Genomic DNA, 11,800 nt, shown 5'->3' with positions numbered 1-11,800 from the left:
TGTTTATAGCTGATCAAAATAAAACGTAAAAAGCAAGGTACTTTTTCTACGACAAATACAATGTTGACATGTCTGCATATGTGTCCAGAGCTCATGAGCCTAAATTCAAATTTAGGGGAGTGACTTCTCACTGTTGATTAAATTAAGGATAAGTGAGGCAACGTAAAGGAAAACTGGTTAATTATTTTTAGCGTTTAATCAACTTCACTTATTTCATTCACCTCATCATCATGATTAATCAGAAACAAGTCACATTTAGCAGTTTTTTATCGTTCGTTACCAACAATTGTTGGACTATTCACAGTATAAATAGTGACCTACAAATCTAGCAGTGGTTGGTAACGATAAAGACATATATGGCATCGCAAATGAACTCCATATTTGCGGACTCTAACAACTAAAGTAAGGATAAAAAACAAACAAATCTTTGTGTTAGTTCAATTATATATATTATATATACTATATAATGGAAATAAGTTGCAGATCGTGATAAGAGCTTCTCATTGATAAGGAAAGATTTTGGAATCTTCTAATTCTGAACACCACTTGCATGCCACCTGAGTTGCTTAATTTAATGGGAGGACTAGCTTATGTCTGGAAGAGCATTTGTCTAGATTTCATTCGGGCACGAAATACTGTGGTTTATCGTCCGTTTAGTTAATCCTATAAAGAAACACTTTTATTTGTTAGATTAAGTATTAAAACCACTACAACTCCATTAACAGCATTCTTGGACTTTTTTCAGCAAACTTAAGGAACGGTTTATAAATGGTGCTCCTTGAAAAAAATTTTTTTGTTAAACATTTGACATGCATATATCGCTAACATAAAATGCGCATACTTGTTGACTTTCCTCAAAGAAAACTATTAAAGTATCAAAATGGAATTAAATGTCATAGTTTTGTGGTCATTTTGTCCGTATTATGCCCCTTTTATCAGTTTTTGCCATTGGCAATGGAATTTTTTTTCTCAAAAACACAGATACAACCCTGGTATAAAGAAAACGATACAAACTATTGAAATAGGCCAGTTCAATCCTTCGTTTTGATTTTAGGTGAAGTGTAACTTGCAACCGCGACACAATAACTCAAAACGACGACAGAAAATACAATTCAGAACAAAGTCTTTTATAAAGTTGATTCCAATTTAATTATGTTTATAATAATAATAATTAAATGATGTTATTGAATTTTGCACACAGTCTCAAAAACATATAATTTCAAAGTTCTAAACAACAATTGTCTGCTTAATTTACGAATTCAGAAATACGTCCAAATGTTCTGATAGAAGATATCCTTCAAATCGAGCTAAACTGCCTGTATATAAAACCACAGTCATCTTATATATTAAATGGCAGCGCGTAGTTCTGAACTGATTGTTTGTACAATAAACCTATGTCCAGAGGGCCAGATAAGATGCGTATTTGCGTAAAATACGCATGAAAAAAAAGAAAATACGTATGACTTAAATTTGTGTTGAGTAAAAAAACTCCTGGCTAAATTCGGATTACGCATCGTGTGAAATCATCTATCCGCGTCCGTATCCGCAAAATCATAAATAGGACGCTATATTCCATTTATCCGCAAACGTCGAACTTATCTTTCTTTTTCGGGTAAAAAAAAAATATATATGGATAAAACTGAAAATTGTAATTGAGATACTAATTATGAAGGACAAGCGTGAATTTAAGTAGATATAAGATACAAATCATCATTCTGCCTGTAAAAGAATACAAATGGTAAATACCTGAAACATCTTGTTCTAGTGCCTTGGCTATGCTTTTCCAAACATTCGAAGTGAAATCTGAGTCCCGATATGCAGAACTGCGTTTGTTGTATAATTCCGGGTAATTTTTCACGAATTCGATTAGTTTTTCAGTTGATTTTTGAGATGACAGCTTCCATCATCGTGCTAAATGCCGTCCGCATCTTGTCCGCATCCGCATTAGAATGCTCACTTGAGCGTTCTTTTGCGGACGCCTATTGCGCGTGCGGATATGCGGATGCGGATGAATGGAATAAGCGCAATGCATTTCAACTGGTTCTATTTTTTTGCGGATGCGGATATGCGGATGCGGATACGGACAGATGGAATAGTAGCCTTAGCCGTTTATATATGCATATAAATTCATGTAAACCTGACTGGTTCACGTCATTGTGTCCACACCGGCAAAAACGTAGTGACATCACCATCTATGTATAGAATAACGGTATCATTTCATTTTGGCCCACAATAAAGGCCGATGTTGACACAACGGGTTCCTTGCTGCATTGTTGAGAAGCGATATACGCTTTCAGTGAAAACATTTTACACCACATTCGATAAAACCCAAATCGCCCAACATCAAGCATATAATTTTTGCTATCAGTTCATCTCTTGGGTGGAACTATGGAAAAACCTTTTTCCTTCAAGCACTTTTTAAATGGCAGCCGAAATACACATATAATAAACACATTTTGTGGGCCAAGCTTGAACGATTTTGATCGTGGCTGTACAGTGTGTGCTAAACAGTGGCTTGCCAAATCAAGACGGAAAAAGAGATTAATGGCTGCTTATAAGCCAAGGGCAAATAAAACAGAAAAAACTGTTACATAAAACAAAAGGGATTTCAATATTGTATACAAGACTGCTTGTCATAGCGAGTTAAGAATTCATGTACACTTTATTATTAATTCTGATCCTTTGAACATAAATACTCCTTAAAAATATCAGATTTTGATTTTTACTCATCAATTAAACATTTCATGAGTGAAATACCCCTCGGCTGCAAAAAATTATCTGGAGCTCTGCCTATGTCGCTCTTAGATATAAGAACCCCGTGACCCACAACAAATGCACGTGTCTATTGGATATCAAACTATTTTTTTATGAAATCGGACCAATTTTGTAAGGATACATATTATGTTATCAAACTATTCATAGATACAGTAAATGTATGGATCACATTGGATGTTTATATTGACCAAATGAACTTTTTATATATGCAATCACAAATTTATTTCAATACAATGTATGTTTATAATAGATCGGTCAATTTTATAATCAAAGCTTTATGTTTGAATTTACATAAATATGGTATCGATAGATTTAATTATTGAAGTCGATACTCAAGCGAACATGCCTTTGCATTGATGTTGATACGTTGTGTTACGCTACACATGTATACCGGTATACCATCAATAAAATCAGGAACAATTATAATATTTTACTCATGTAATTGATGGCCTATGGGTTATTGATTGCAATTAGCAAAATATGACTACGTTTGATGATGTGAATGCATTTATTAAGAAGATTTTATTTAGTATTAATAGATATCCCGAGATGCCCTATGCGATTGTACCGGTACATATTTGTATGCAGTATCTAGACTTATTTCCGTGTCCGGTCTCATTTGCTATCTATCTAAAATGGCGATATTACACGAAAACAGCGAGACAATTTCAACATGCATATCGTGACAACGCCTGCATTCTGTTTATTACTTATAGTACAGTGTGCACTTAAGCTGTTTTAACTTACAATTAGTATACTTACGCGCGAGGCTGTACAACATTATATAATATCACAAAATTCACAGGTAATGGGAATTAAACTTGGTACGTATGGCGCCCGAGATACGCGTTGACAAAACTTTGGGTCTTTAAAGCAGCTGTCAATACAATTTGATATGACGACATTCCATTGCTATGACGTTTCCGACTTTTGAAAACGTTTTTTTTCTGAAATCTACGATGTTTATTACTACCTTGTCACACAGGATTTTCACTGGATAGCGTCCTTAGTACTTCTCAGTCCTTTTTGTGAAAATAAGTCACTGTAAGACAGCCGATGTATTTCTTTTTAAATAACCCCAAATACCGTCAGCCATTGCGGGTCGGGTTCTTTCTTTCTATTTTCTTCTTATTTGTTAGCCGTCCCCACTTTAACATAAGCGTTTATACACCGATGCCCCGGCAAAAAGGCGGCGATCTTCGGCGACATAACTGCGTCACCGTTCGTTGCGTGTTTTCTTCGACTTTTCTGCGACATTGGTATTTAGCTGCGACTACAAAACGACCATGAACGCGACAACAATGAGGACCCCATATATATAGGGGAAAACAGTATGATCGCTCCGTAGTCCCTATTCTATTATCCAAATCTATTGAGTATGTTATTGGTAGTAAAGTCTACCTTTGGAGTTCGTGGCGTTTGGTCGCCGTCTGAATGCGCTTTCACCAAAACCAACGACGTCCTTGGTGATCTCAGCACATCCGGTGTTACCGTAAGAACGCAGAAAATACGCCTTGCCGGTGTGACGGGAGTATAAATAGTGTATCAACTATGCTCAAAATCCCAGATCTAAATATAGTCGCAACTTTATTCTCAAATGTGTGTCATTAAGAGACGAGCTAAATTGTATACCGGTACTTAATAATAAACATAGTTTGATGCTAGTGACTACTATATGTTCTAAGTAAAACAATATGTGTACCCTTTATTTGTTATATACAACAAATATTGCCCTTCTAATTCTTATAATTATCGTTCTATGAAAAAACTATCAAAACATTCGTCATCAAACAATTCTAGACTTACTTCCTGTTTCTAATCAGCTTTTAATGTCAAGCGACGACTACAATGCTCATTTCAATTAACGTTAGTAATCATAATAAAATCTACATGTAGTTTCACAAATCCACATACACCCCAATACATGATTGCAAAGGGACAAATGCTACGACCACAATTCAATTTTAAGTCGACTAATTTATTATGAAATACATATTATAGACTACGAATGATAAAGGGTAACAATCGAGCGCTATAAACGTATTCCACCAAGAAATTAAGGACGATACGGACCCGATTTTCGGACTTTACGGACCACAATAGCGGACAATACGGACAATGTCTGAAAAAAAATCATGTTTATTCAATTTTGTATTCATAAATTCAATAAAATATTAAAGTTGCTGCAATTACACGTCATATTTTTACGTTACTGCCTCGTTTGATTTCATTCGTGTGTAAGATATTTAATAAAATGTGAACAACATTTACGTAAGAAAGGTTTTAAGATTACAATTTAATTGAGGATTTGATATAAATACTACTTCAGTGGTTTTTAACAAGATATATGTGACGTTGTGATCTAGTTATTGGACGAATGCGTCCCTGAATAAAATATATATCTAAGATAAACATTCTAACCAAGTTTCATCAAGATTGAGTAACAAGGTGTTCTCAGACTTGACCTGGGGGCCGTTTCTGGTACAATGCGTAACTTTACGGACGAAAATGTACGTACGTATAAAGTTACGTACAATTTTCCGAATGCGTAAGTGCGTTTCTATAAACCGAACGTAGCCAAAAACTTAGTTGCTATGCTAGAATAATCTCTAAACAGAAGTCGTGTGATTGCGCGGACCTTATAGAGAACATTTGACAGTGTCGTTTCCCGTGTAAAACGATGACTTGCAAAATGGAAGCAGCGAAGAAAAGAAAGATGAATTGGTCGGCGAATGAGATTAACGCGTTAGTAGACGGTTTCGTTGAGTATCAAGAGGTGTTAGAAGGAAAGTTGTCGAATCAATTGACAAGTAAAGTAAAGCTCGAGCTTTACGAAAATCTTACAGAAAGGTAAATGTTGTTAAACTTACAGTAGTTTGCTACTTTGCATTTTGCATACAGTATTTATAGCCACACTTTTATGATTTTAATTCTAACATTTACATATCATCAATAGTGCATTTGTAGGAATATCAAGATTTAATGGTTTAAATATTTTAGTTGTCGTCTTCTGTTTAAAATAAAAAAAAGCGACGTCTCAACTACCAACATATATATAGATCTATGGCATATCTACTTCTACGTATTAAAAACATAATTTTAAGGTACCCCTTTAATTAAACGTTGCAGTATCAACAGCTAGTCCCTCACGCAAAGGTCAGTGGAGGAAGTAAGAAAGAAGCTGTCTGACATCAAAACAGATGTCAGGCAGCTGGAAAGAAAAAGATTAAGAGAAGCTCGGGCTACAGGGGGAGGTCCAGCCATCGCTGATCTAAAAGATTGGCAGGAAAAGGTACACCTACTGATTTACATGTACATGTTTCTTAATTAACATGACCTCTAATATAAAATAATTAATGCACTCAAACCCAGTAAGTAGATGTAAATGATGTTATATGTCATTTTTTATTCTAGTTTATTGTTTACTTATCTAAATACTTATATATGTAAAAAATCAAAATAGTCATATATATTTATTGTTTTCTTTATTATATCTGCGTAAAAGCCATTTCATTTTTTATATTTGTGTGTACAAATGTTCTACACATTTTAAATAGCTACTGAGTGCACTTCCCAAGGTCTCCATAGAATGTTTTCCAGGAATTGATAACTTCAAAGGTAATATATCTTCAAATCACTATAGTTTCATCAATTGTAATATAACAAATATCAAATAAAATTGCAATACATTACATTTGTGTTGCTAAATAATATGTTACACTTTGTTACGTTATATATATATTGAAACCTCATTTATTTTAAATATTAAATTCATTATATCTGTTTATTTTATTTATACTAAATTAGTTCCTAAGTTTTCACTCATTAGCAAAATGAAAGATTGAAAATTAATCAAATATACCAAACATTTTCAGTTCAGACGACCTTGAATGCAGAAGACAAAGAACTTTCTAAAGGTATTTGCAAATACTTTAATGTTTATCTCCCACTATATATTTCCTTTCTTCAACCTCCTTAATATATATATACACACACATGTAATAGCTTATGATTTGTTATCTTCACATTTTATAGCCAAAGAAAGTATATTTACTTGTATTACCTCTCTGCAATTATACGTTAAATTTGTGTTTGCTTTTATATAAATTAACATGTTTAATTTAATATGCTAAATTATTTCACATACCAGTAAATATATAAGACAGTGTGATATTCTTAATTTAAGCCATAACTTAAACCAGATTGTCTTTCACAATGCTTATGATGCATTTTTAACAATGCTAATGATGCATTTTTATTTAATACATAATAGTATTTAAACATTTTAATATGGACATGTTTTATAATCAGATGGAACAGCTTCATTGCAAGAAAAAACAATGAAAAACTATTAAAAAGAAACTGCAATTAACAAAGGTATAGCTTAAACATACATAATATTTGATTTTTGCAGTGGTTATATTATTTAAAATAAATAAAAGCATTTACAGCAAGTTAAATCCTTTCATGAAAAGTTTTATTCCAAAAAAATGACATTATAATGATATATAATTAAAACCAATAAATATTTATATAAAACATGATATACATATAATTGCAGTAGGTTGAGCTATAAGGAGTGCATGTAATGCTATGCTGTATGACCTAGCCTTTAAAGCGATGAGAAAGATTGTAAGCCTTGTAACAGGGAGGTCCCTTGTTTGAACCCCATTGTGGACAGGCATGTTTGAGGATGAGTAACATAATGCCATGAACAATAATATATTAACAAAGATTTTCTTTAAACATCTTGTTTATTCAAATGTAAATGGCAATCTTTATTAACATAATCTCCAGAGTCATCAATATCTGCAAGCACATCTTCAAAGAGGAAGAATGCGGACGTTGAAAAAGGAAGTGCACCAGAAAAAGGTACTTATAATTCATACTTCCTACGTCAATTACTGACTATTACGGGAAGGCTTATTATAGGCAGATATGGTAAAGTCCGTTTCCTGGGAAGAACCAGTACTTGGTGTCTTTATATGGATAAGCTAATGAACGCTCCCTGAGTAGGAATCCAACCTACCAACTCCCGATCGCTAGGCAAACACCTCATCCATTTCACCACCCCAATCTAAGGTATATGTGTTTATGTATATGTATTAAATAGGTGTTTAATATTTGGAGCAAGAATTTTTCTTTTAAATAATTTTTAATTAAAATACAAAAACATATTTATAAGCAAAAATTTGATTATTTCAATATTTTTTTACTTATAAATTTGTTTTTGTACAAATGGCATGTTACATACTGTAGATATGGCCAAAATTTATTCAATATTAAAAACTAAACACATTCTTGTTGTTTCAACAATTAAATATACCCACTTGGTAATTAAAAACACATTGTTTTGCACTATAATCAAACACATAAACAGATAATTATTTAAATATTGACATAGAGTGCTTATACTAATACTGCACATTTATATTGCAGGTAGAAAAACAAGCAGAGATAATAACAACAACAGATGTGGAACATGTAAGAACCAACTGACAATACTATATGTCATTACAAAAAAATATTTATTTTATTTAAATTTTATTGTTTCATTTTGGTGTTAGGATGCAATTTTTCTGTAAGTCGTATAATATAATGACCAAAATGACAAATTTTAAAGTAAATATCTTTAGTTGCTATAAAAAATATGAAAGAAACTAATTGATATTTTTTTTAATGAATGAAAAATTCTACAATTCAAAAAAATAATAGTTTCACATTTTTTAATATAGAGAATAATAGGTTAGTGTTGATTATAGATCAGGTTTATCATGCGAGGCTTAGAAAACAAAAAGCACGAGCCTTGGCGAGTGCTTTTTCGTTTTCGTGCCGAGCATGATAAACCTGATCTATAATCAACACTAACCTATTATTCTATTTATCCCACTTTTTTATTCAGTAAACCTTTTTATTTTAACAAAATTAGTTTTCATGAGTGTTTGTAGTACTTTGATAATGACTGTAGTGTAACCAAGATCAGTGTATTACTCCGCGTTCCAAAAATAACCGCTGATCAAATTGTCATTTAAAATAATCAGAATATCGTTCTGTGACAAAGAATCGTGCGTTACTAATAACAATTTTATTCATATTGAATTGCAAATCTAAAAGTTTTATAACATTAATATAACATTTAGTTGTTCAATACAAGGAACTACATTTGTATACAACGTAGCCTAACACCACACACAATTCACTTTCGATGTTCAAACTATCAACTAGAACACGAGGTGCAAAACATTTGCTTCTTTGTTGTAATATGTGGTTATTTCGTGACGAAATAACAATAACAACTTGGATTTAATCTAATTATTCACATTAAAATTTTGAATGTGGAAAGTGGCACCAAAGAATTGTGAGGCAAAGTTGTTCGAACGAGAGAAAGACATTTGCTGGTGAAGTGACTGGGTGGGACGAAAATCAAGATCAACTTGTTCAACGGTAGACAGTGGTTGTGTAGGCTGCATTTCGACCATAGTTTCAGTGCATGAAGGTGAACAAGAGGAAGCTGTTTGTTTGTTACATTTACTGGACTGAGCAAGAATGTTGGAACACTTTTGCTGCTGTTCAACAGATATGGTGGAATAATTGGTTATGGACTGGACATTTTTGTGCCCTGTTATGGCCATGATTTCAGTGGGTGGAATGTTTGCATTTCGAAGTTTTTGGACCAGGAATTTGCGAACTGAGTGGTTGGTTATTCTCTTGTGCTCGGGAAAGCCGGCGTCTTTTGCCATGGCCTTCAGCATCTGACCCAGCTTGTTGACACCCAATTGTTGACGCAAGAACCACTGGGATGCAGTGTCAATTGTGCGTGTTGCCAGGTAGAAAGGGTGCTGATCTGAAGAAAAATCAGATGGAAGCATATTCGAGTACAGCTTGTAAATTAACACGGGATTTCTTGGTCCAGAAGTGCCGAACATCTTGGGAGACACTTTTCTTATGTCAGCGATGTTCTCTCCTGTGCGCGTTTTCGTTTGCCGCTCGTTTAACTCGAGATACTCAACACCATTCGAGTCTACACGGAGGCGGACGTCTCCCCACCTAACAAAATACAAGAATCTTAATTTAATGTCAGATATGAACAATAATGAAATACAGCATTTAAGTTGAAGCGGATGTACTTAGTGAATGGGGTGAAAAAATACTGAGAAAAATTGATACATATTTTGTGTGTTTGTGTGTAAAAATGTTTCTTACCGCAAATTGTATTGCTCCGTTGTACCTCGCAAGCCAAAATGAAGGCAGTTGTTCAACCAGACTGTATTTAACAAGGCTTTCGGAGACTCCGTGCCAAGGATCCCCTTCTCCCAGAGCAGATCGATGTCGGTATCACTCAGCGGATGGGCCTCCCTAGGACGGTTTCCCATACCCTAAATTGGTGATTTATATTTATTATACTGTTTCATTTAACTTTTCGACTATATTTTTTAATTTAAATTTATTTTTTGAGTATTCTATCTTTCGTAGGCTTACAGTATTACTTTTAATGTGACTTTCAGACTTTTATTTATTAACTGCAACTTTATGTCGACAGGGTATTAGTTTCGTACAGACTACACTTGGGATTTTTTCCCAATTTTGTCATAAATGATACGTTTTCTGTTGAATATGTTATTTTTGCCAAATTTCTTTTAGTTATAACCGTTCATCTCAATTTTACCTGTTTCTTAAGACTTTTTTTCTTTGCATTGTAGGTGTCCCTTGTGAGTGCAAATTGGGCTCCAGTCCCTGTCATGACTGAACATCCATAGCGATGTCGTTTCAGGTACCTGTCAACACTAGCAATGATGCCACGGAGGGAGCTTGGTTCAAAATCTGTGCCATTTGACTTTTTAAGGGACAACAGGAAAGTGGCCAAATACTCATCAAGAAGAGTTGGTTCTATGTGGTGGATTTCTTTTGATTCAGCTTTTGACATAAGAAACCTTTTAAATTTGTTTATGTCAGACAAGGTCTTCGATACAGTCTTTTTATTTTCATTTTGGACAATGAAATAACCAACATCAGTGAGGTTAACATCTAAGAACTCTTTATTCTCATGCAGATCTAAAGTTGGGGGGAAGACATTGCTACTGGATGGTGCGTTACTACTGGGGCTGGTTTCATTTTCAATGGTCGATTCAATTTCATTTGTGAACAAAATAGATGGATCAAACCCATATTGTTCCTGGAACTGGCTTAGTGTTAATTCCACTTCAGTTGCTTGTTGCTCATGTTCATTATTTAATTCATCCCAAGTTAATGAGAAATTGACTTTGTCAAATTCGTCAGACATTTTGAGGGGTTTACGATTTCGCAGACGATTGTGTTCTATAGTCAAAGGGGAGCAACTCGAACTGACTTCTTCAAAGGGGAGCAACAACAACAGAACCTATTTGCAACATAGTGTTAAATTTACATAATACTAGAGGTTTTAATAAAAATAAATGACAAAAAACACGGTTTTTTGCTACTTTTATTTGTTTTAAGGTCATTAAGATTGACAAACATTTGAGATTGTTTTTATTATTGATGCACTTGGCAAATACAGGCGACGAGGTGCGTGGGAAAAAGTAGTCCCGGTTCGGCAGTTGATGACGTCATTTCGTGCCATTGATTATAGCCTTGCCGTTGATTATAGATGAAATTTAATCAACGGGGCTTTAATCAACCGATTTCGGTGTAAAAGTGGGATAAAAATAATTCAGCTGAATTTAATTTACTCCATAATCAAGGTCTGCATAAAAACTGCCTACTCGGAAATTTCAAAGTAAAGTTATTGACTGTACACTTATTTTGTGTTTGTAAACATTAATTGTGACCCTGCTGCCCAAAATATATTCCCTCACTAGATATACATGTAACCTATCTACACTCAAAATTTCAGCTCAAGAGCTTCTTCCTTATATAATTTATAAAGCACAAAATTTATATATAATTTAAGCAACAGTGATTTTGACCCTCAAAAGACTGGTCATAAATGAAACTTCATGTTATGACTTGTTTTCATGTCTGAGAGTGAAAGGAGCTTTAACATGCA

The 11,800-nt window shown here is 33.8% G+C and overlaps 1 protein-coding gene across 1 annotated transcript; it reads right to left on the bottom strand.

Annotated features, from left to right (window-relative positions):
• Window positions 1–9,014: 9,014 nt before the first annotated feature.
• On the bottom strand, window positions 9,015–10,699 carry LOC127846611 (uncharacterized protein KIAA1958-like). The gene is made up of 3 exons (XM_052378037.1): window positions 10,442–10,699; window positions 9,979–10,151; window positions 9,015–9,822 (listed from the first exon to the last, which is right to left on the bottom strand). Exons 1-3 carry the CDS (start codon window positions 10,697–10,699, stop codon window positions 9,084–9,086), a joined length of 1,170 nt encoding a protein of 389 aa, XP_052233997.1. The 3' UTR covers window positions 9,015–9,083.
• Between the last annotated feature and the right edge of the window lie 1,101 nt (window positions 10,700–11,800).

The sequence above is a fragment of the Dreissena polymorpha genome, chromosome 9 (genome assembly GCF_020536995.1).
Source record: "Dreissena polymorpha isolate Duluth1 chromosome 9, UMN_Dpol_1.0, whole genome shotgun sequence".
NCBI lineage: Eukaryota > Metazoa > Mollusca > Bivalvia > Myida > Dreissenidae > Dreissena > Dreissena polymorpha.
This window is presented reverse-complemented; position numbering and strand designations above follow the sequence as displayed.

Excerpts from the sequence above, each read along its gene's own strand:
- LOC127846611 (XM_052378037.1), bottom strand. The coding sequence starts at position 10,699 with ATGTCAAAAGCTGAATCAAAAGAAATCCACCACATAGAACCAACTCTT. Across the intron at positions 10,152-10,441 it reads AAAAAAGTCTTAAGAAACAG|GGTATGGGAAACCGTCCTAG; the intron begins GTAAAATTGAGA and ends TCACCAATTTAG. Across the intron at positions 9,823-9,978 it reads ACGGAGCAATACAATTTGCG|GTGGGGAGACGTCCGCCTCC; the intron begins GTAAGAAACATT and ends GTATTTTGTTAG.